Below are 26,106 nucleotides of genomic sequence, written 5' to 3' on the forward strand. Positions count from 1 at the left end.
TATTTGCATTTAACACGTGGATTATGGAGTAGAGAGAGATCTTATAAAACTTGCAGATTACACTAACCTGGGAGTGGCTTTAAGCACTTTGGAGGACAGGATTAGAATTCAAAATGATGTGATAAATTGGAGAATTGATGTGAAATCAATAAGGTGAGACTTGGTAAAGAAGAAATACAGAATACTGCATGTAGGAAGGAAAAATCAACTGCATAGATACAAAATGGGGAATAATTGGCTAGGCAGTGGGACTGAAGAAAAGGATCTGGGGATTAGAGTGGATCACAGATTGAATGTGAGCCAACTATGTGATGCTGTTGCAAAAAGGCATGTACCATTCTGGGATGTATTAACAGGGTTATCATATGTAAGACATGGGAGATAATTGTTCCACTCTACTCAGTGCTGGGGTACTGTGTCCAGTTTGGGTCTAGTTTGTAGCAAGGGAGATTAAGAAAATTTTCCACCTGTAAGGATAGATAAGAACTAGCACAGGTTACCCAGGGAGGTTGTGGAATCCCCTTCTCTAGAGGTTTTTAAAATCCATGTTAGACAAATAGTTGTGAGGGATGGTTTAGGTGTACTTACTCCTGCCTCACAGGTCTTTGTAGCAGACCTCATTATTAATGACCAGGATGAGGGGATGGATTGTACACTCAGCAAGTTTGCAGATGACACTAAGCTAGGGGGAGAGGTAGATACACTAGAGGGCAGAGATAGGGTCCAGAGTGACTTAGACAAATTGGAGGATTGAGCCTCAATAAATCTGATGAGGTTCAACAAGGACAAGTGCAGAGTCCTGTACTTGGGACGGAAGAATCCCAAGCATTGTTACAGGCTGGGGACCAACCAGCTAAGTAGTAGTTCTGCAGAATAAGACCTGGGGGTTACAGTGAATGGGAAGCTGGATATGAGTAATCAGTGTGCCCTTGTAGCCAAGAAAGCTAATGGCATATTAGGTTGCATTAGGAGGAGCATTGCCAGCAGATTCAGAGATGTCATTATTCCCCTTTATTTGGCTCTAGTGAGGCCACAGCTGTAGTATTGTGTCCAGTTCTGGGCCCCCCACTACAAAAAGGATGTGGACGCATTGGAGAGGGTCCAGCGGAGGGCAACCAATTTGATTAGGAGGCTGGAGCATATGACCTACGAGGAGAGGCTGAGGGAATTGGGTCTGTTTAGTCTGCATAAGCGAAGAGTAAGGGGGGATTTGATAGCAGCCTTCAGCTTCCTGAAGAGAAGTTCCAAAGAGGCTGGAGAAAGGCTGTTCTCAGTGGTGACTGATGGCAAAACAAGGAACAATGGTCTCAAGTTGCGGTGTGAGAGGTCTAGGTTGGGGTACTAGAAAAAACTATTTCATTAGGAGGGTGGGAAGCACTGGAATGGGTTACCTAGGGAAGTGGTGGAGTCTCCATCTCTAGAGATTTTTAAGTCTCAGCTTGACAAAGCCCTGGCTGGGTTGATTTAATTGGGATTGGTCCTGCCTAGGGCAGGGGGCTGGGCTTGATGACCTTCTGAGGTCTCTTCCAGCTCTATGGTTCTATGATTCTACTAGCCCTACATTTCTGTGACTTCTCTGGTCGATGGGATTTAAGTTTCAGATCTTTGCTCTGACTGATTTGGAGTGGGACTTGAACCCATCGAAACTCCCACTGTGAGGACAGCTCCGAAGCTTGGCTTAAGATATGTTGACTTCAGCTACGTTTTTTACGTCTCAGGCAGGTGCCCCAGTCACTGGGTTATAGTGGGGAAGGGGCATCTTTCTCTTTGAGAGATAGGTCTGACTTGTTAGGTTTCTCGTTCTGGGAGAAGGTTTCCAGCTATGGAGGAATACACTTACCTGTAGCCCATTAGTCAGGCACCTAAGGCCCAGATCAGTGGGATTGGGAGCCTAAGGCCAAGTTCACACTCCAGCCAAAGAAAGGTCGGCTTACAGTACGCAATTCCAGCTAGGTAAAAAACGTAGCTGAAGTCAACATATCTTAAGCCAAGCTTCGGAGCTGTCCTCACAGTGGGAGTTTCAACAGGCCGACTTCCCTTACTACTTGGAAGGAGTAGGAATTCTGGTGTTGACCTGGGTGCCACCAGCGTTCGATTTAGTGAGTCTTTTCTGGACCTGCTAAATCAAACTCCTGCAGCATCAATCTTCCAGGAAGTGAAGACATGGCCTAAATATCTTTACGGAACTGGGCTCTAAATCCTATCCTCTCTTTTCCTTCACATTTCACTGCTGGTCAGCTTGGAGCCTCCTCCCACATTCTGGGCCCCTCATTTCTGGCCCTACCCTAGAAACCCACGCTTCCAGCTAGAGCTCTCGCTCCTGGACTCCAATCCCTACCCCAGCCCAGTAAAAGTGACTGAGGGTAGGGGAGAGCGAGCAAGGGAGGGAAAGTGAATGGGGATGGAGTTTGGGGAAGGGGCGGGGCCTCAAGTAAAGGGCAGGGCAAGAGTGTTTGTTTTGGGGTAATTAGAAAATTGGCAACTCTTAGCAGGACTCCTAGGAAGAGTTTCAGTGCTTAAGTGCTGTAGGTGAATCCAGCCTGGAGTGCCTTACATATTGCATCAACAGCAGTCATGATATTCTGAGTAGATTTCAGGGAGACTGTAGAACTTTTTCCTTTTTAGGGTTGAAGCTCTGCTTGCGGTAGATTTCCGCCTCCCCCTCCCCCGCCACCAGTAATATTTTATTCCTTCGACAGAGGAGGTGGTAGGGGTTTAATGGTTGAAGGGGCGTCAGTGTCAAAGAAGTCTTACATATTGTATAACCCTAAAAGCACATAAATTTATGTATTGTAGGTTTATCTAAAACATTTGTTTGAAAAACTGAGATGGACTAAAATGCTTGAAAGGAGTACCTTGAGGAATTTTTTCTGTCAAGATGAAATCAAAGGCAGGAAATCATAGATGTGGTTTTGTCTAAATATTTTTATTAGTTAATTAAACTATAACAACCCTTCATTTTAAGTTATCTGTTCCTAGGGTTCAAAAATATTTTAAGAGGTCAGTAATGCTCGCTTTGACTTTCAATCAATCTGTCTGGGATAGATCTTAATCAATAATGGTGAGTTTTCCAGATGTTATGCACCGTGGGGGAGAGTGTGCATTTCTGTCTCTGCACACGCACACACAGTATGAGTGTGCATGCACTAATGGTGGGAAACAATCCATCTCCCCTCATATGCACTCCACCCCGTAAGAATGGAAAATCACAAGGAAAAAATATAGTACAGCCTGATATGTGTGACCTAATGTAAAATATCTGATTATTGCTCAGTATTGTAAGTACTTTACAGCAGTGGTTCCCAACCCTTTTTTATACCGTGGACTGGCAAACCCATTCACAAACTTTTGGCAGACTGGTAACTATTTTTGCATACAGGCAGTCCCCGGGGTTACGTACAAGATAGGGACTGTAGGTTTGTTCTTAAGTTGAATCTGTATGTAAGTCGGAACTGGCGTCCAGATTCAGCCGCTGCTGAAACTGACCGCCAGTTCTGACTTACATACAGATTCAACTTAAGAACCCCAAGCGTCCCCAAGTCAGCTGCTGCTGAAACTGATCAGCCGCTGATTCCAGGAAGCCTGGGGCAGAGCAACTCTGCCTCGGGCTTCCTGTAGTCAGCGCTGGTCAGTTTCAGCAGTGGCTGACTTGGGGACGCCTGGGGCAGAGCAGCTGGGGTGCTGCTGGGTTGCTCCAGTAGCACCGCTCCTCGCTCCTCGGCGCTACTGGACCAACCCGGCAGCACCCCAGCTGCTCTGCCCCAGGCATCCTGATTCAGCCACTGCTGAAACTGACCAGCAGCGGCTGAATCAGGACCTGGGGCAGAGCAGCTGGGGTGCTGCCGAGTTGGTCCAGTAGTGCCCAGAGCGGTGCTGCAGGACCAATCGGCAGCGCCCCAGCTGCTCTGCCCCAGGGTCCACAACAAAAGCCTGGTCTGCTGGGGGGGGGGGAGGCACACTAGCTGTGCCCCCCCCCCCCCAGCAGACCAGGGACACGGGGTGCAGAGCCGCAGCGGGGTGCTGCGCCTCTGAGGCGCGGGACCCCGCCGCGGCTGCGGCTTCAGTCTCGGTGCCCCTGGTCTGCGGAGGACTGTCTCCAGCAGACCAGGGGCACCGGGATTGAAGCCGCAGCGGCGGCGGGTTCCCGCGCTTCTGAGGCTTTGCCAGAGCTGCTGCGGCTTCAGTCCCGGTGCCCCTGGTCTGCTGGAGACGGTCTCCAGCAGACCAGGGGCACCGGGAGCAGCTTACGAAGGGGGCTTTCTCGCCCCGGAGCTCGCAGGTAGCAATCCGCCACCTCGACCTCCAGGGCGAGAAAGCCCCGTTTGTAAGTGTGGATCCGACGTAAGTCGGATCCGCGTTAGTCGGGGACTGCCTGTATTTGCATATTCATTATGGTAATTAATTTGAGGTCACATGTTATTTTTCATTGCATCTCTACACACACAATACATGTAACAGATCAGAGTTTGCAGATATCTATAACACTAAAAAAAATTCACAGAAAGAATTCCCCTCTGGCTGCTGGGTGGGACAGTCCCTCTCACAGGAGCAACTGGTACCTGCAGAGGGAGGGTCGCAGAAAGAGGCACCCACAGGGACCGGGGTCATGTGGGCACCCTATTTAGCAACTGAAATTCTGTCAGGGGCATAGGGGCTGGTACTCCCAAGTGCTACCACCTCTTCGCCCCCCCCTGCCCCATGGGGTGGGGGAGCTGCCATTGTATCTCCCCCGTCTCCTTCTATTCAGCCCCTGCTCTGTGTGTTTCTGCCTTCCCCAGCCAGGTTGCTCTGCTCCCACAGTCTCTCCCTCCAACAGCCTCCCCTTCCTCATGTCCCCCTTTCCCTCCCTGTGACCCCCCCTCAGAGTTTCCCTCCATTCCCTGCTCCCATCTGCCCCATAAGTGTCCCCTGACTCCCCCCAACATTCCTTCAGCAAATCCTGCATTCCTCTCCTGCCCCTGCCTCATACATCTCTGTTTCCCCTCACCCTCTTTATCTGCCCACGCCCCTCTTCAGCTCTCTCCTGACCCCCTCAGGGCTGGCTCCCCCAACCCCGCACATGCTGGCAGCAGCTTCCCTGAGCAGGGATCGCAGCCACCTCTGCTGGGTGGGAGCAGCCCGGGACAAAAACCTTTCCTCCGGATCCCTGGGGCACTGGGGGCACCTCTTCTGTGGGAGGAGGGGTTAGGGTCTTTCTTACCTGTTTCCCAAGCACTGCCCGCCCTATGGCAGGGACTGGGCCGGGCAGGGGCTGGCCAGGCTGGGGGCACTGCCTGGGGAGCAGCGGGACTGGCTTTGCTGGAGATTCCCTCTCCCGGCTGCTGCCTGGGCTCCTGACCAAAGCCTGCCTATGGCATCCCATTCCCTCCCTACCCCAAACCTCTGCCCCGCCGCTACTCCACATACCCAAACTCTCTGCCCCATACTCTCTCCCAGACCTGGCACCCCAATCTCCTGCCCCAAATCACAATCCCCTCCTGTCTTAGGTTACATTCCAAACCCCTGCACCTCAGTCTCCTGCCCTAGGTCACAACCACCTCCTTCACCCAAACTCCCTCCCAGACACCACTCTCCCTCCTGCACCCCATCCCTTACCCCAAGCTCACTTCTGTACCCAACCTCCATCCCAGACCTCACACCTCCTCCATTAATATCATGGAAGAGTGCAGCCCTCGACCACTTTCCAAAATTTTGAAGTGGCCCCCTGTCAAAAATTATTGTCCACCCCTGATATGGGGCATATTTAATTTCACATATAATAAGTGATGACTCCATTACATGCTGAAACATGGGGTTTCTTTGGAAGTTCATTTTCTTGCAGCTTCTTCAGAATCTGATTGATCAGGAGTCTGTCTCCTTTGTTGCCTCAGAATAAAAAGCTTCTTCCAGACATATATGCAAAGTGAATGAGGGAAGCAACCTAAACAGTTATATAAAACTCGTAAGGCTCAGCCTTGAACTGCTGGAATGATTCCAACACGTGGAGCTAAATGAGGGGTCGGCAGCCTTTTCAAACCAAAGAGCCAAACTACATCACAATTCAGAACACGCTGTTGATAAAGAGCTGAACAAGATGCCCATTTGCATGGCTGAAAATATACAACTTAATAGTATTGATAATTGACATAATGATTAATAATAGCATAAATGAAACATTGTACTCACGGACTTTATTTAATGGGACTTTTGCTGATGGATCTTTTCACACACTTCTTTGAAGTTTACATCATAACTGGTCAAATCCAGCTTTCATGCATGCATTCAGGCTGTCTTCTGTCAATCTTATGGTAGGGGGCTGGGATTGTGGGGGTGCAGAAGTCTGGGTTGGGGGTATGAGGCACTCAGGGCAGCAGATTTGGGTATATCATGGACTCAGGGCACAAGGCTGTGGTGTGGGGGGTACAGGAGTGTTATGGCAGGGGATTGGGGATGTGGGGATATGAGGTACTCAGGGCAGAGGATTCAGGTGTATGATGGGCTCAGGGTTTGTGTGTGCGGGGGGTGCAGGAGTGTTATGACGCTGCAGCCAGATGGAGGCTGGGCCCCAATTAGGGACTTGTTGCTGAGGCTTCATTTTTAAATAAAGTTAAATATTATGTCCAACACAAAAGGTTTCAACATTGTCTTGATTTATGGTAGGGAGGAGGAACCATTTTTGTGTCAGGGGCCACTGTACCTCACTCCCCAGGTGCTACAGCTGCATGGTATGGGGAGAGGCAGGGAAAACTTAGGTTCAAGGCCTCAGGCCAAATTTACTCTTCTGGGGTTCCAGGGTTAGTGGATTTTGTGAGCCCCCCAGCCTCTGGGGTGGGGCCAAAAATGAGTGGTTAAGTGTGCAGGACAGGGTTGCCAGTGAATGGGTTAGGAGTGGGGATATAGGATCTGGGTGGGAGATGGGGTGTAGGAGGGGGTGAGGTCTAGCTGGGGGTAGGAAACAGGAGTGGGCTGCGGGCTGGGTGTCTGGCCCCGGGGCAGGAGCAGGCTAGGGAAAGGGTGTCTAGCCACAGGGGAGGGGGAGGTGAATGAGGTGGTAAGAGGGTGGGGTCTGGGCATGAGGGGATGGGGGGGCACTTGTTTTTCGCACATTATAGGCACCATGTAACACAGCCTCCTGCTACCCCCATTTGCTGGAAGGAAGCCTCCAGGAAGTGTGTCCCAGAAGAAGGAAAAGGGCAGTGCACATGGAGTCACTTTTGGTTCCCCTTGTTCCCTGCATGCCAAGGGAAGAAAAAAGGCAGTGCCCATTTCCCGCTTGTTCCTCGCATACTGAATCTGGTGGGGAGGCTTGGGGTTTTCTTCTCCCACCCTCACAGGAAGCTGGTGCTGGCGTTCCAATCTTGTGGGGGGTCATAAGGGTATAGCGCCAGTGCTCGTTCCCTGCTGCGGGGAAGCTGGGGGGCGGGGGGGACTGAACTGGGGCTCCAGAAGAGCTGTATATGGCTCCCTAGTAAGCCAATTTGACTTGTGAGCCACAGGTTGCCGACTGCTGAGCTAAATTGTCCCTCTTCGAAGGCGGGGACAAAAATCATGGGTAGGGGCAAGAGCAGAGAATGGTAGTTGCCATTTCCCACACCCCCTTCAAGTCTTTCTAGCAAAACTTCTCTCTCTTTCTATATATATTTTCTGCTTTTTTCAGCGAGGGTTCTTTTCTTTATTGTATTTAGTATTGTTGAAATTCTGCCTTTCCACTTTCCTTGTTTTTCATGTAATTTTTACAGACTTTTTAAACTGAATTACTGCAATTAAAAAAAAATTAAAAACTTGAGTACTAGGTGCTCAAACAACTGATGTAGCATGTGTGAAACAGAATTTCCATAAGCCATTTATCCCTAAACCTGAGGGAATGAATTTCACAACTATAATTGATATAAAATAATTCTTCTTAATGTTGTGCTATAATTCCATTTAGTTCCAAAGGGCTAGTTAAATGCATTAGGACTTGTCAACAGATTGTTTTACACTGTTTATGATCTCTCAAATTGCTCTTCAGTACAGTATTGTGTAAAGGAAAAGCCCTTTAAAAAACAGCTTTAGGTTGGAGAAAATAATCTGTTTTCTAGGTGGGAAGAGAAAGGGGCTCTTTTATTAGGAAAGTAGTGAAATTGAGTTTGTAATCAATGCCTTGTTGACCCTTTAATGCCACTATGGTTGATTGTTTATGAAAATATATTAATATATCAGTTATCTTATAACTACATAAGAAAGAGTATGTACTTTTATAAAGTAGTAGCTATAGCCAGGACATTTTATGTGATTAAATGTACCTGTTTTTCTGAACTGTAAAGAAGGGTGTAGGCCGGTTATAAGACACTAGGGATAATGAAATAAATATGAATTGTGTTTCAATGATTTCACTTTATTCTTCTGAAATATGTTGGTTTCTTAGGAAGTGAGTATGATGAGGAAGAAGTAGACTATGAAGAATCAGACAGTGATGAATCATGGACCACAGAAAGCGCCATCAGTTCAGAAGCTATCCTCAGTTCAATGTGTATGAATGGAGGGGATGAGAAGCCGTTTGCCTGTCCTGTTCCTGGATGTAAAAAAAGATATAAGGTGAGCTATAATAGAAACGTGGTTTATTTCTTTTTTGTAGCCATAGCAGGGAGAATCTGTGAAAGCAGGTCACATTTTTCTGTTTTATTACACCTTTTGCTTTTATTTTATAAGACTTCAGTTGATTCTCGAAAAGCTTCACAGTGTTCTCTTCAGACTGATTTAGCTCAAACACTTTCAAATCCTATACAGCATAATATATTGTATCTATGTCTAATGATCAAAAGAGATTCCTAAAAGGTGTTATTAAAGCAATTGGGACACATAATTATAATTAGAAGTCCTTATTCCAAGAAAATTGTCTGCTGAATTGGCAAGATAATGCCAGCATTCATCTGTGGAATGGATTTATGCACATTACATACAGAACTTCTCCAAACCAATGCTCAAATGGGTCCCCTTTATATTACCCTGGTAGATTTTGTGCCATCTGCAATGAAAGAATGCCAGTCATGCCTCTCCAGGTGAGGTAGAAAAGGTACCATTCAAAGGCACCTCAAGGAAGACTAAACAATAATCTCGTGAAAAAACCTTCTGAAAACATTTTGTATAGTGTAACTTCTGACCTCGATGCTGAAAATGGATCTGTATGGGCAGTCTTATACTGGGGCAGAATCCCTCTGACTTCTCCTTGGCATGACAATCTGTATGAATTTGATTGCATGATTGAGGTCTCTGTTTAAATACCATGTATTCTGGGAAATCTTTTTTGTTTGTTGGTTCTTTCTTATGAGGACCTTTGCATAAAAGTCTGTTCATCAGCTTCTGCTTATGTTCTCCTCATGACATGACAGTTTTCTAGTGTGCAGATCTCTCTGCTATTACAGGCAAAGCAATATATTTCACATGAATTGGAGCAGGAGCACAGGGATTCTTACAGAACAGATTAATCTTTTAGGCAAAGGTACTTAAGCCATAAAAATGTAGACCTCTCTAAAGGTGTGTCTAGACTAAAGGGTGTTTTTTTTGGGGGGGGGGGGAGTGGCCTTTTTTCGAAAACACTTCCCCCTGCATCTAGACTGCTGCCACGTTCTTTCAAAAGTAAAATGAAAGAACATGGCAGTTTTTTAGACTGCGGAAAACCTCGTTTTACAAGGAATAACGCCTTTTTCCAAAAGTGCTCTTTCGAAAAAAGGTGCTATGTAATGCAAACTGTGCTTTTTCGAAAGAGAGCATCCAGATTGCCTGGGTGCTCTCTTTCGAAAAAGCGGCTTGCTTTTTCAAAAGTACTGGTTGTAGTCTAGACACTCTTTTTCGAAAGAGGCTTTTTTGAAAGTATCTTTCGAAAAAGGCTTGCAGTCTAGACGTAGCCTATATGTTTTTGAAAGTTCTCTATAAAGCATTAGAGAATATTTTAAAATCCTACAGTGCATACACCAGCAAAGCTGTCAGTGAAGATATGGGTTTTTAACAATGGCCGAGTAAAGACCTAAAATGGAATACAAAAACTGAAATCTGAAAGAGAAATGCAGGAAGACAATATTTGAAAGTATATTAATCCTGACAGCAGCAAATACTCTGTGCATAAAAATGCATCACTTGAAAATTTGTTCCTTTTATTGATTCTGCAGCTATCCTGAACTGCTTACAGCACCTTTAATTCAGTAATGATTGTCACAAAATGTACATGGAAATCAGTCACAAGTGGAAATAGTGTGCAAAAGAGTGTACACTTTCTATAGAAATGTGTTCTGGATGTAGAAATTAATTTGAATTGTGAATTACACAACTGTTCTATTCAGGAAAATCTCAGCACAATCCCTGGGGGAGGGGTGGAAGTGAGATTTTTGGGGGCTATTTACAAGTGTCAGTGAGCAGGTGTGAACACATTTTCTTTATAGCACAAGGTATATAAAAGGAAGGGTATAGAATGAAAGGTAAATGTTTAGCTCAGGAAGCAAACAAGCCATGGCATTGTTAGGAGTTATTTCCCTAAGAGGGCATGTGTGCATTGCAGAAAACATTTCTTTTTAGTGAGAAAAGCATGGCGAACCCTGTAATTTGCTATATCCTGTCTGTTCTCTGTTTGACTGCCAGCTCCTCTGTCTTTTTATTGCCAAATAAGCAAGCTGTTCCTGCCTGCTTCTGCTATCTTGCTCCCTTCATCTCAAATGCATGAGGACTGTCTACAGGATGTCTTGTGCACCGTTAATGTTAGAACAGTCGGTGAACAAATTAACGACCCATATAGAGGCTGACAAACAAAGAAAGCAGCAAATAAAAAGTACCATAGTTTCTGAAAAATAATACCTGCCCCTGTTTAGTCCAGCCGGGTTAAAACATTTGCTTTAGCTGTCTCACCTCCAGCCACTTGCTTCTGTTTCCTCATATCTCCTCTTTGTCTAATTTATTTTTTGTGTTTTATCTTTGTTTCCTTTTCCCTTTGTTTTGTCATGTTTTCTCTTTATCTTCCTTCTGTTTAACCCCCACTCGGAAGAAATCTCTGCTGAATTTAGTCAGAGTCTTGATATCAAAGGGCCATGCACTGGAACTTCCTACTAGGAGCTGGGTATTAACACTGATGGCTGAAAACAGAAATGTGGCTACAAACCGGAACATAGATGTACATGTACAGTAATTAGCAGAGCCACCTGAGAAGGTCTAAATTATGTCTGTAGGGAAGGGAGGAAGAAAGAGCACAAGTTCCTTTTATTCATCATTTAGATTGGGATGGGGAACATCAGGCCTAAGGGCCAGATGTGCCCCCTGGCTTGCCTGGATCCGTCTCTGAGGCTCAGGGTCCCTCTCCCAGCATTGGGGAGCCCACACAGGGCCCACACAGCCTGCTGCCACATCATGGCGCTAGAGTACACAAAATCTACCAGCCTGGGCCCCCCATAGGTTTTGGGATGTAAGGGGAATGTGGGGAGTGTCTTTAATTGCTGTTTTGTAGTAGTTTAAAAAAAAGACACAATTATCTACCAATAAATTATAATAATAATGTTTTGTTACTCCAGCCTCCATTTACTGTAATCAGCCTATCAGAATTTTCTAAAATATGAGCCTGAGCTTCATTCTAAGTCTAAGGTTCTAAGTCTGTGGTGTCCAACATGCTAGTCGCTTGCCACATGTGACTCTCTTGCCCGTTAAGTGTGGCTAGTTGGCTTGAACAGTGTGGTTATTTGGCCAGTTGTGTGTGGCTAGTTGGCTATAGCTATAGTTCTGTTTTCAGAACTGGTTGGACACCATGATTCTAAGTAGGGTGTCAATGTGTAGTGGATTGTACCATTAACTGATAAGCCTAGGTTTATCGGTTAGTCTTATTGACTACGTGTATTCCCCCCCCCCCCCTTGCTACTTAAAAGCTGGATTCCCCCCAGCACTGGCTCTGTGGAAGCAGAGGGCAAGGGCAGGGGAACCTGGACCCGCCCTGGAGATTAGTTGCTCCAGCAGCAGCCGGCCCCTATCCATGGGGGATCTGAGCTCCCTGAAGACAAGGGAGGCAGAGCAGCCTTTGTATCAAAGGCAGCAGCACAGGGTGGCAGGCAGCCGGTCTGCATGGAGAACTGTTTTTTAAACTGGCTCCCCTTGTGGACTGGCTCCTGCCTGGCACCCCACACTGCTCCTCTGATACAGAAGCAGCAGCACAGGTTGGCAGGGGGCTCCCTGGAAGTGGGACCCGAGTGTACTGGCTGCCGGCCCCGCCCCAGGGACTATAGACTAGTCGAGTAACTGATGAGAATTCGTGCAGTTACTCGCTGGCTATGTCGAGACTACATCCCTTTTTCATAAAAGGGATGTAAATTAGACGTATCGCAATTGCTAATGAAGCGGGGATTTAAATCTCCCCCGCTTCATTAGCATAAAAATGGCTGCCGCTTTTTTCCAGCATGGAGCTTTGCCGGAAAAAAGCGCCAGTCTAGATGCTGATCTTGCGGAAAATAAAGCCTTTTCCGAAAGATCCCTTATCCCTTATTTCATAGAGGGATCTTTCGGAAAAGGCTTTATTTTCCGCAAGATCAGCGTCTAGACTGGTGCTTTTTTCCAGCAAAGCTCCGTGCCGAAAAAAAGCAGCAGCCATTTTTATGCTAATGAAGCGGGGGAGATTTAAATCCTCGCTTCAATAGCAATTGCAATACGTCTAATTTACATCCCTTTTACGAAAAGGGGATGTAGTCTAGACGTAGCCAATTATTCAATTGCCCAATAACATCCCTAGTTCTAAGTAAATATTTGGAGGGAATTTCAAAAGCACCTAAGTAACTCATTAGAGAGAGACAGGGTTGATGAGATAATATCTATCTATATTATTTAAAAAAGGTTTTCCTGTGGGACGACAGAGTGACATCACCATGTCACTTTGCATCCCACAGCCCTTCCCCCCTCAGCTGCCACGCCTTCCTTCCTGCCTCCCTGCTTAACAAGCAGAGGACACTGCCCTCTAGTCTTTTATTGGAGAAAATTCAGTTGGCAAAAACAACATTTTTGTGTAATTCACTGATTTCTAGATGATCTCAGTTGTTCCTGTGAAGTTGTATTTATGTATTATTTATATTTCACACATTTGAAACTTTTATAATTTGATCTTTAGCCATGGTCTAAATGGGTTCTCTTCAATCTGAGGGAGGTATAACATGCTTGAACGCTGTTTCTGCAAAGTTTAAACAGCCAAATGTTGGGCTCTTGATCAACATTTAGGTGTATATTGAGGTATATATTTAGGTCAGCTGGAATTCTGTTTCTGACGGCATGGCAGCACAGCTTCACAGGTGATTTATAAGCCTCGCCCAATCAGAGGCTCAGGGCTCTGTGCAGGGCGCTGATTGACTGGGCGGGGCTGATTAATCACCTGTGAAGCGGTGCTACCATGCAGCTTAGAGGGAGAACACTGGAAGGCAGGTCTGAAAATCCCACCTTTCTGGGGACAAAATACAGATTTAATAGCATAAGAGTAGATTCTTATTTTGATCATGTCGGCCAACATCAACAATGTATTGTCTAATTTGGAAAAGCTGAAACGTATCTTTGATGCAGAGGAAATTATTTAGGCAGCTGCTAAAGATCAAATGAAATGTTTCAGATCCACGTAATAGAAATAGTTCATTAATACATTTATTTTTGTAGCTAGCTAGATTCAGATATAGTGTGTGTACAGAGTATCTATCATATACTCTATTGTAAACAAAATAAAAATAGGAGAGTATTTGAATTGCCCACAAAACTTCCAGATAAGATAGTTCAAGTGCATTTCCTGTTGATACAGTCACTAAAAATCCAGGAAGTTGGGCACAATATTCATCCAGACAAGCTCAATTCATGTATCTCACCATTAAAATATTGCGCACAGAATTCTCATTGACACACAAATGCCCTTTCGATTTCAACACAACCCACAATTCACATATCCAGTTTCTCTGCACAAGGTACAGATCAACTCCATGGTCATAGTTTTTCATGTACAAATAGCATATTATTAAGTTTCAGTGGTGCACATATGTCTAAAGAGAGGATATCATTGCAAGAAAGGGAATTGGAGGTTAGAGACCTGTGAGTGCATCTGCTTTGTTATGATGGCTGAATGGAAAGCTCAGCAGTTGAGGTTGGTCTAAATGTGAAGGGCTTAACTGGCGCTTTTAAGAAATGCCTTTGAACAACTTCAGTTACTCTTTCTTTCTTTCTTTTTTTTTTTTTTTTTGAGGCAGCGGTTTTCTGGTTTTTAAGAATATGTAAGCATTAGGGAATGATGGGGTAGAGGCTTGAGGAAGCCAACGGCTGCCAAGATGAGTAGACAAGTGAACATGATTGAAAACACAGGAAAACCCAGATTTGCAGGGATTGCCATTTTTGAATGGGGATTTGGAAAGACTGGGAGTAGCAGTGTCTGGCAGGCTCTGAAGGGTATTTAGTTGAGCCAGGATAGAATTGGTGGCATTGGAGTTCAGAGTCAGCATAGGAGAAATAAGGATCTTTGGAGAGGTGGAATTAACAGGGATTTTTGGGCAGGACAGACCACTTAATAGGCCTTATGCTGGCAGAATCTGTAATTAATTTGTTTAGGATCTTTTCAAACTAAGAAATTCTTCCTCCAAGTGGGCAGAGTTTCTCTGTGTATCACCCACTGGGCTTTCCCTTTTCATGATCTGAAGATACCTCTTGTGCAAGGAAACCCACCCCTCTAACACGCATTATTTTCTTGGGCCCTGCCTATGAACGATGGGAAGGGCTTAGTGAGTGTGATGGGCCTGGGCTCCATGAAGCTGGGAAGCCCAGTGATCTTTTTCTTGAAAATGCTGGCAACTGCCCAAATGGATTGGAAAGGATGGTGATCCCTTCTAGCACCCTCTAAGAATGCAAACATATTGGTCATCTCAGATGATGGAAGAGCATGAGGGAATGGCCACTGGGCCTCTCCTCCCCCCACTCCCCAAAGCCTTCAAAGAGGGAGTCTTGGGGGAGCCCAGACAGAGACGTAAGTGGGAGTTGAGGGCAAATGGGCAGGAGAGGCTTGGTAGGCATGAGGTAGCAAGCAGAGGTGGGAGGCGGGGCATGTAGAAGGAACAAGACTAGTGTGGTGGATGGAGGAGTGGAAGGGAGCAGGCTTGTGGCTCACGGGGTTTGTGACAGAATTGAGCTTGGGTAGATAAGGATTGTACAGCAGAATTAAACCCAGTACCTGGGAAAAAGGGGCTTAGCGGTAGATCATCCCCATTTTCTTGCCCTCCTCCACTGAAAGCCAGGTGACAGATAGCTTTGGCAGCTTTTTTCTCTATACCTCAATAAACTTAACCTGAGCCATGCAACAGTGTTTATATTAGAGTACTGGTAGAACGTTGGAAGCGTTGACTTGAAATTTGATTTACATCTCTCCATAAAAGCACTGAAAGAAAACAGTTGTTGGAACTTCATGTTGTTGGTTTCTCATGACCTGAACATTTTGCTGCTATTCAAACCCTTCTCTAATTCATCTTAAAATACAAGTCAAGATAGAACTTCCTAGCACCTTCAGCCTGGAAAATGGTTGAGCAGTCTTCTTTGTCCATCGAGGTGTGCTTGTTTCCGCACATGGGATGTTTCAGAATAATCCATTAAAGAATCAATAACAAAGTTTAAGTAAATCTGAAGCAAAACGTATGCCATACAAGCCGAGGGTATTTATGCTCTGTAGGGTTTTTTTTTACTGCACATATGCCATCATTAAGTGAACAGTTTAATAATAGTGTAATTATCAAATGACTATTTTGATTTGAAGTTATAAAAAAGGAAAAACTTCTTTCACATTACTTGGCCAAACTTTCTAAAATTTCTAAAGATAACCTTGGGTTGTGTTGGGTCATTCCACCCTCACTTTGACCACTGTCATTGAAGATTAGCACTTCATCCCCAAGACTTTATTCTAAAGCAGTGGTCCTCAATGCTTTCAAGCATATGGACCCCTTTTCAATCTATTAAAATTTCATGGATTCCCCACCCCGGGGGATAAAAAAAAAAAAAAAAAGAAAAAGAAAAGTTAGCATCGGGTTCACTGTGGTGGGCCCGATCCTTATTTTTAAACTTTCCACAGACCCCCTGCTGAACCATCGTGGACCACCCGGGAACCACTATTCTAAAGGTCCATCACAAGCAGTTGATAGGCTTAATTTTATACTAAGTTAGAGAAAATTGCTTTAACAAAAACAAAAAAACAAAAGAAAAGTAGCTAGAGAGCGTACAGTAAAATGAATCAGGAGAAACTTTAGGGTAGTGTTAGATGAGATGGGACATTGTGATGCAGACTCCACTAATCACTGATTGTCTAGTAAAGGTTTAAAGTTGTGTAATATTGCTTCTGACACAAAATGCTTGAAATTGTCAGGGAAGGTCAGCACAGGATTAGGAACACAGATTTCTTACACAGAGCATAGAATAGAACATATCACAGTCCAGAATAGATACATCTTTGATAGTTTGGAATTAGACTTTTAAAAGGATGTGTGTTGTGGGAGGTATAACTTTACCTGCACTTCTTGATTTTCTGATATTTTTGTTCCATTATTTCCTGCCTCTGAGGTTTCATTTTTTAGCTACCAACTTTCATGTTCTGGAACACAAAGGAATCTCAGTTCCTCTTTAATGGAGCTTCTTCATTGGTGAATTGTCCAGCGGCAGTTGTCCTGTTCAGGACGTAATTAAGAGTGCTGGATTTTCGGAACTTCCACACAGCTTCTGAATTTCTGGTTTAGCTGAGGTCCTCATCTTAACAAATCCTCCTTGCTACCTTATAACTACTAGAAGATAGTGCTCAGCATAGTAAGAATTTCTGAATCTAAGTCTGATTGATTATGCCCTTACTTTCCAGATAGAAATTAGCGTATATTAGTATGCAGTCCTCTTAGTCTAGTAAACAGTGTAAATGCAGCCAGTCAAACCTACAAGCTTCAGAAAGGAGTTGACTTCAAGGGCTATGACCTCGTCATAGTAATTGCCCTTTGAATGTTCATAAACCTTTCTTCTGGATAGTTCACAGCTGCTATAATGAAAGTCAACCTTAGACTCTCCTAGTTTATCCAAAGGCCCAGACCCTTAAAGAGGAAACAGATGATATACTTGGGGCTTGTCTACACAGCTCAGTAAGGTGCATTAGAGGAGTGTGATTTATGCTCCCACTGCTCCATGAATACTCTGCAGGTGTGAAGTAAAAGGCACCTACTTCTACATTAACATGAACTAACTACTTTTCCGTTAGTAGCAGCAATGTCTACATAGGGTATTCAGTGCGCTCTAAAAGTTACTAGTTTTTAAATGAACTTTCCTAAGCCATGTAAACAAGCCTTGAGAGAAAGAACATGCCTCAGTGAGATGAGTCCTTAACAAGTCATTCAACCCACTAAGGCAGATATCTAAAAAAGTCGCAGCTTAGATCAGGCCTGGGCAAAATATGGCCCACGGGCCGGATGTGGCCTGTCAAGTCACCAGATCAGGCCCACAGAGGCAATGGGAAGCCGTAGGCAGGCTCCCCTGCTTGTCCCGCATGCCACTGAGAAATGCGGCTGCTGGGTGCTTTCTCTTTATGAGATGGGAGGGGAGGAAGGAAGATTCAGATCCCATTGGCTGGTTTCCAGCCAGAAAATGGCCAATGGAAGCTGCCTGTTTGAATAACAGGCAACCATGAAGCAAACACCCCTCCTGCTCAGTTACTCACTCAAGCACATGGCCGAGTAGGCAGAAACATTTTAAACTGCAAGCATTTAGCTCTGCACGCACACTGGTTTGGCTGCTGGGTGGTAAGTCTCCTGGCCAGAGCCTCCCTCTGGCATTCCAGACCTTCCCTTCCCCAACCCTCTGCCCCCTACTCTTGTCCTGCTACTCCAGATGCACCCATACCTCCTCCCAGATCTGGCACCCCAATCGCCTACACAAGATCACAAACCCCTCTGACCCTAGCTCACATTCCAAAACCCTGCACCCCCAGTCTCCTACCCTAGGACACAACTACTTCCTTCACCCAAACTCCCTCACAGACCCCATTCTCTCTCCTGCACCCCAACCCCTCACCCCAAGCTCCCTTCTGCACCCACCCTCCATTCCAGACTCTGCACCCCCTCCATTAATACCTCAACTGCTCTGGAGTGGCCTCCCAGCAAAAATTATTGCCCATCCCTGCCTTAGACGATGTTACTACATAAGGAAATCAACAGAGGCTTTCAAGCAGTCTTAGTCCAAGGCCCTTGAGCTGCCAGCTTCCTGATCCTAAAAGTGAAACTAAAAGTTACTTAAGGAGGATCGTCTCAGGAAAAGTTGACATTATCTTCCCTTAAAGGTTAACTATGTAGGACCTGTGATGGTAGCGATTCTAAGCAGAATAGTTCTTCTCTAAGACAGCGAGAGAGTTGTGGTTTCTGTGGTAAAAGCCCTCAAACCATGGTTATTTTTCTAATGTATTTTAGGCATGAGGTTAGAGAAATGGGGAGGCTTGTGAAATCACATGAAAGTCCAACCAGTCGTTCACAGTGTACTTACATGTACAATACCTAGAGAATTAAACAGCAAGTAAATGGTCTAGTAGCACTTTATAAACTAACAAAACATGTAGATGGTGTCATGAGCTTGTGTAGGCACAGCCCACTTCTTCAGATGACCGGAGTTATGACTAGGGAATAAGAAAACTCAAACTAAATAGGAGAAGGGAAGGGGAAGAGGAAGAGAAAGATGCTCTATCGCCCATCCCCCTACCTCTATACATAAAGTATCAGGAGAAAGGGTGCTAAACCTGAGTAGATAAAGATCAAAGTCAGTGGATAGATTGGTAAGGCAGGAAGGATACCATTCAGAAAGCTGTTGGCACCTTCAGTGAAAATCAAGATATGGGATGATGGGCTCTTTAAGTCCATTAGTAATTGAATTGAATGTGCATATGTATTGTAATTCCAAGCTTTCCCTGTGTATTTGGCTTGAGGAACTGGCCTGTGCCAAAACCGCCACCTTCAGATCTGAGAGATTATGGTTAGGTAAACAGAAATGTTCTACCACTGGCTTCTGAGTATTTTCTTTATGTATATCCGATTTGTGTCCATTGATTCTTTCCTGTAGAGAACGTCCAGTTTGACCAATATATATAGTAGAGGGGCATTGTTGGCATTTGATGGCGTAGATCAAATTACTAGATGAGCAGTCAAATGACCCTTTGATTTTGTGGCTTGTGATGAATTCGTCAGTGTAGATATGTGGGAAGAGTTGGCATCTTTTCTGGTTGCAGGGCTGGGTTCCTGGAGGCTTATGATGTGGTTGTGTGGCATGGTTCTCAGAAAGAATACGTTTCAGGTTAGGGAGTTGTCTGTAAGCAAGAATAGGTTTTTCTCCCAAGGCCTCTAAGAGTGAGGGATTATTTTCCAGGATGGGTTGTAGATTGTGTATAATGCATTGGAGGGGTCTGAGTTGTGGACTGTAGGTAACAACACGAGGAGTTCTGTTATTTTCTCTTTTGGGTCTGTCTTGAAGTAGTTCATGTCTGGGTATTTTTTTGGCTCTGTCGATTTGTTTTTTCACTTCCCCAGGTGGGTATTTCAGTTTTAGGAATGCTCTGTAAAGATCCTGTAGGGGATTGTCTCGGTCTGTGGGGTCGGAGCAAATCCGGTTGTATCATAGGGCTTGGCTGTATACAATCGACTGAAAAATGTGTCTGGGATGGGAGCTGGAAGCATGAAGGTAAGTGTAGCGGTCTGTGGGTTTACGATATAGGATGGTTGAAAGTTGTCCATTATTTAACTTTACTGTAGTATCCAGGAAGTGGATTTCCCTTGTGAACTGGTCCAGGCTGAGGTTGATAGTGGGGTGGAAGTTGTTGAAATCCTGGTGGAATTCTTCAAGAGTCTCTTTACCATGTGTCCATATGATGATGTCATCGATGTAGCATAAGTAAAGAAGGGATGTTAGGGGGCGAGAGCTGAGGAAATGTTGTTCAAGGTCAGCCATAAAAATGTTGGCATATTGTGGTGCCATGCGTGTGCCCATGGCTGTGCCGCTGATTTGGAGATAGAAATTGTTTCTGAATTGGAAGTAGTTGTGGGTGAGGACAAAATCGCAGAGCTCTGCAATCAGGTGTGCAGTGTTGTTATCCGGGATGGTGTTCCTGATGGCCTGTAATCCGTCTTCGTGTGGAATGTTGGTGTAGAGGGCTTCTACATCCATGGTAGCCAGAATGGTATTTTCAGGGAGTTTATTGATGTTTTGGAGTTTCCTCAGGAAGTCAGTGGTATTGCAGAGTTAGCTGGAAGTGTTAGCGAATTAAAGCAGTGGTTCTGTTTACCATTGTGGATGGCATACGCAGCTTGTGTGTGTGTGTGTGTAATGTAGGCCACATCTACGCAGTATACATTACCTGCATGATCCTGAGGATGTCACATGGGCTGCAGCTCTGTGCTGATTGGGCCGCAAGTGGCTCGTGGGCCCTGGGTTCAGAACCTCTGCTGTAAGGCTATCGAGATTTGTTGCTGCCTCATAAAAATTGTTTAAAATCTTACAATAAAAATAGGGCAAATGGTGGCAGCTGCTTTGAGCCCTTTGAAAGAGTGTAGCTGAATATTATTGTGCTCTCTTTTTGTATCTTTGCTCTTTTTAAGTTTCCCTATGTTTTGAACTAGGAGATTAAAGTGCATCATGGAACTTTTCATGTTTGGCAGCAGGGTAGATAGGCAGGCACAGCCAGGTAAAAGGCTTCAGGCTAATATGAGCTAGATTTGCACCCCCCGCTTACCATAGGGCTTGTTTTATAAACAAACAATCTAAGTTAACTTCCTGGTACTTTTCCAGTAGCATGGAATAAGGATTTTCCTGTGGTCCATTCAAGGTGTTAAGCAGTAAAAACCATCTGTTCTCCTTCAATTGATGATCCCTGTATGTATTCCAAACACAGGTGTGCCATGCACCAGAAATTTTCAGCAACTGTATCTGTTGACTGGCATGCACATCATATGTTGCCTCATGCTCCAGGTGAGGTTGTAAGAGGCCATGTAGGCCTATTTCTCCCCCTCCTCCCCTAGTGCTGCATGGTTGGAATTAGAATCTTTTCACTTCGCTGGGCTCAATCTCTATGAGAGTATCTGTCCATTGTATAGATAACTAATGCTATACAGTAGAATGGAAGCATTTCACCTCCTGAGCACAGCACCATTTCCCCCTCAAGAACATCTCTTTCCCCATCATCCTGGACTACCTCTTAGAACCTCAGACCTCACCTTCAGCTCTGAGTATACCTGGTTGTTCTTAGTACCTTCCTCCATCTGGTAGACAGCTACTTGTTTACACACCCTATCACTACCCAATTTCTGAAAGAGCTGATGAACATCTTCCCCCGGCCCTTAAACCTGCCCCATTTTTGGAACTTAAGTCTTATGCTCTCTGCCCTTCCCAGAGCTCCCTCTGAGCCTCTCGTCGTGTGCTCTGTCACACTTATACATAAAGGTAGTCTACTTTGTGGCCATCACCTCCACTTGGTGGGTCTGAAAACTGGTGGCAATGATGGATGATCCCTTATACACAGACTTCCATAATAATAAGGTCTCATTGCGCCTTCACTTTAAGTTTCTCCTGAAAGTATCTCAGAATTCTACCTCAACCAATCCATCCATCTCCCCCAGATTCCACCTTAATTGCACGCTGCTTCCATGGATAGGACCCTGAACTCCTTGGATGTCTGCTTTGCACTCACATTCTACCTAGACAGGGCCCATGTCTCTTCATTGCCATTATGGAATGGTCCAAAAACCAAGTCCTTTTTCCACAGTGTATTTCCAGATGGATCTCTCCCTGCATCATGGAGTCCCAATATCACACCACCTGGCAGCATTACAGCCCTATCCACAAAGGTACAAATGACTACTTCCACTTCCCTATCAGATGTCACTGGTATGACATCTGCAATCTGGCACTCTGTACATACCTTCACCACCCATTACAGCATCAGCAGAGGCAGCCAAAGATGCAACTGTGGACCAGCCTTCCTGCAGATGGCTTTCTCTTACATCCTTGCACCTATCTCTGAGCTGATCCATGTGTGGTACTCTCCCGTGTTTGGAATATACATAGGGATCATCACTTGAAGAGGAGGTTGCTTACTTGTAACAAGAGGTTCTTTAAGACGCATGGTCCCAATTTGTATTTCAACACCATCCACCATCCCCTCCACTGTAACAGTCATCCTCTTACTGCTGAATCAGGCTAAGGGGCTATTGCACTGAATGGCGTCTTATAACCTCTCTTGGAATACGAGGTGATGTATGACATGCATGACGGTCAGTGTGGTGCTGAAAGCTTCTGGTACATGGCATGGATGCATATCCACATTTGGACTATAAAGAGGGACCACACCTCTTGAAGAACCTCCAGTCTTTCTTTTAATACCACCTGATATTAATTTTAAAAAGATGAACCATTCAGTGATAGGTTTCTCAGGTAAGTTTGAGCCATTCAAATTACATTCCCTAGTTTGCACAGATACCTTCTTAGAGCCTAAGCCCTTAGTCCTATTTTGAATGCATAAAAAGAGAGGGTGTATTTGTACTGTCCTAGAGACCCACCATAACCATGCAATTTTGTCTCCACAAGTTTAATAATTCCAGGTTTTAGATCAAGAAGCCAAACAATGATGTTAGACCATGTGCGACAACCAATATTTCACTCTTTCACCCACAGAATGTGAACGGTATAAAGTACCATGCCAAGAATGGCCACAGAACACAGATCCGTGTACGCAAGCCATTCAAATGTCGTTGTGGAAAGAGTTACAAGACAGCTCAGGGCTTGCGGCACCACACAATCAATTTCCATCCCCCCGTGTCTGCTGAGATTATCAGGAAGATGCAGCAATAACATGCTGGTCACAAATGTGCCAAGAAATCCTCACCAGCAGTTGCTGATTTTGAAAACAGCCACCTTTTTCAGGGGAAGCATTCAGCAACCCTTAAAAAAATTAAATGCATGCTTTAAATTTTTCTGTAATTTTGGAATGATGTATCTTTGTAGAGTTAATGATTTTGTACATTTGCACTTGTAATCATCATACCCATTTTCATTATTTGATATAAGGTGCTAAAAAAGCTATAGGTTCTTCAGAACACTTTCCCCACACAAAAATTAGGGGGTGTTGCATATTTAGTTGTACTGCAGTGTTAAATAAGGGTATGGGGAGGAAAGCTTGGCACTGACATCATTTCAAGATTGTAATGTGGTTGAAGATTTTCAACACATCAGTTCATGTGTGTGTAAAAACCAAAACAATACCACCATTGTCAAACTGGTTAACATGCCTTACATAATGGAAATATCAGTGGTGTAGCAAGTCTTTAGGTATTGGAAATATAAATAAGAAAGAATGTTTAACATAATATGCTAAAATATTTTCATACTTAAATAACATACGTAAAAGTGTGCTTGCTGTATTTTATATTATCTTGCAAATTCTTTTTTCCCTTTTGAAATGCTGAAAATCTTGCCATTTGAACTAGTAAACAATCACCATTAGAATTATGATTATTACTTTTTTTGTACAAGATGATTTATTAAGTTCATGCCCATCACACTTTTGAGGACCAAGATCCCAGGCCAACTAAGTATTTTCTTTTGAAATCTATGGTTAGAAAGACACTTAGAAATACTTAAGTGCAAATTTGTATGAGAGAGAAACAATTTTATCTTCATCTCAGATGAAGTTTTAAAGCACTTTGTAGTTCTCTGTTGCCAACAGATTTAATGTTTTATGCATTGCCAATTCTTGCAACTACTGTACTAGTTTGTCTGTGGTTGCAAATAAAAATTTAAAAATTCTAAGTTTGGGTTAAGGAGATGTTATGGAGATTTCTAGTGACCCTTTTTCATGTTCATTATATTTTGAAATTTTCTTTGTATATTTTTGCCTCTTATTGTAAATCACCACATTCCAATTGGAAATGTCTGTTTAGCTTTACAAATCACTTTGCTGAAATATGACATGAGCCTTACTGCAGCCAATGTCAAAGATTGATTTGAAACAAGAGCCATCATAAAATAACTTGTCTGGACCATACCCGAACATGCATTGCTTACAGTACCATCATGCCTTGAGCATTCTTCTCTCACAAGTGCTATTCTTTGAAGCTTAGAAAAAAACAACTCTATAAAAATTCAGACCTATTTCTCATTAAAACAAATTAAGTGTTTTGAAATAAGTAACTTTCCTCTGTGTATTTTGAATGCAAATTCAGACAAATTGGAAACAGACCTCTGCTTTTTTCTAAAACATATAAAATAAACTATGAAATGACAACAATTTTCTGTTAACTAACTATTGACTCCCTCATAATGAGGTTTTAAAGAAGCATTTGCAAAACCCCATGTAAACAAATCGTAATTGCCTCAAATCCTAAAGAGGAGATAGTGGTTTTGTAATAAAGTGTTAGTTCAGTTTAAATGATCCAGACATAAGAATCAATTTGTTGATGTGTAAAAGATTAGATTTCATTTGAGTACTTCCTTCCTTTTGTATGGTTATGGCAGCAGGTCTGGACAGCATGTATCATCTGGGCTCTCTACTCTAGTGTAAGAAACTGTAAGCTGGATAAGTTAGTTCAACAGCTAAACAGTCATAAAAATCATTGCATGTAAATTCCTTTCAACTATAAAAATGAAATTCCAGTTTCTATTTACCTATTCATTGTGACAGTATTATTAAACAGGTAAAGATGGGACTATTTTGTTATACTGTGTATAGTGAATGTATTGTACTGTGTCTGTGAAAAGTGTGCTTTAAATTATATTTTCATATGTTTTGTTGGGGACAAAGTACATTAAGTTTGAAAGTAACAGAGGTTTGTTTTAGAACTGAAGGCAACTTAATGAATCAAAATTCCTGTCAAGAAAGCTGCTTATAATAAATGTAAATCAAATCACATTTAAAATAAACTGCCTCTGACCCAAATCAAATGTGAATACTTTGTTTTTACTTCTCTTCTATAACCTTATCTTTAAGGGTGATCATTTGGGTCTGTGCAGAACGATAGAATTTTTATGTATTATTCAGTTCCTTTTCTGGCAGTTTCTCAATGTAATAATTAAAACCAAATGCACCAAAATATCTGGGCAAACTGTTTAGTTATCAGATTTTGTGGAATGTTACAAAATATCCTTAATGCTAAAATCAAGATTTTTAAAATGTGCAAGCTTTTAGTTGTAGCCAACAGCTTCTGTTGTTTCCCACATAAAACTCACATATTTAAAGAAAAAGTGAATTCTTCTGAAGCTGCTGATGACATCTTCATTCAGAGATTCAAGACTGGCCAGGTAAAGTGTTCATATTCATATTCCCCATTGACCCAAAGCAGCCCAGCTTAGGTGGCCTTTAGTTAGTATCCTTTCATCTCGACCATGCCTCCATCCCTGAGGATTTGGAAGGTTAAATAGGAACCTACTTTGGGGGTTTGATACCTGTCCTTTCGTAAACCAGAACACTTGGTTGGTATGTAACAAGTACAAATCTCCCTGCTCCTCTTATCACTTGGAGGGAAAAAAAACTGCTTGTTTTGTGCAGTAACTGAGGCTCTTTAAGATGTGTCCCAGTTGATGCTCCACTTTTGCTGTGCAAGCACTTGATCAAAGATTTTTCAGTTAGAATATGTTTGCCCCGGGAACCCATCCTATACCTTCTTGTGCTGGATACAGAGATTATACAGGAGTGCATAGAAAAAATGCTCTCATAGTTCCTTCTTCACCAGAATGTCCTCTATGGAACAATCTGAAGTGGGAGATAGAGGGTGCATGGTGGAACCATCCATAGGGAGACTGCAAAGAACTGCAGTTACTGCACAGCATAACTTCCTTTTTTTCTTTGAATAGCATCCCTACAGGTGCTCCACTTCAGGGGATTTCCACTCAACATTCCTAGATGGAGAAGGGAGCTTTGGAATAGAGTCCAGATCTGAAGACTGTATTACAAGACCAAGTGCCACATCAAATCTGACAGCAAGTGCCACATCAGATCTGACAGCACAAATCACAGGGTAATGTTTTGAAAATGTAGGTACTAAAGACCATATAGACCATCTTACATATTTCAGATATTGGTACATTCCTCAATAATGCCAAGATGTTGCCAGTGATCTGGAT

General features: G+C 43.7%; 1 protein-coding gene across 1 annotated transcript in view; it reads left to right on the plus strand.

Moving 5' to 3' along the window:
• JAZF1 (JAZF zinc finger 1) overlaps positions 1–24,945 on the plus strand; it is a 311,555-nt gene extending 286,610 nt beyond the window's left edge. Inside the window, exons 4-5 of the mRNA XM_075922158.2 lie at positions 8,387–8,556; positions 22,663–24,945. Of these exons, the coding sequence (XP_075778273.1) occupies positions 8,387–8,556; positions 22,663–22,839 (347 nt within the window). The 3' untranslated portion in view covers positions 22,840–24,945. The remainder of the gene's footprint in view (positions 1–8,386; positions 8,557–22,662) is intronic.
• Positions 24,946–26,106: the final 1,161 nt, after the last annotated feature.

The sequence above is a fragment of the Pelodiscus sinensis genome, chromosome 2, assembly GCF_052426305.1.
Source record: "Pelodiscus sinensis isolate ZL-2025 chromosome 2, ASM5242630v1, whole genome shotgun sequence".
Lineage (NCBI taxonomy): Eukaryota > Metazoa > Chordata > Testudines > Trionychidae > Pelodiscus > Pelodiscus sinensis.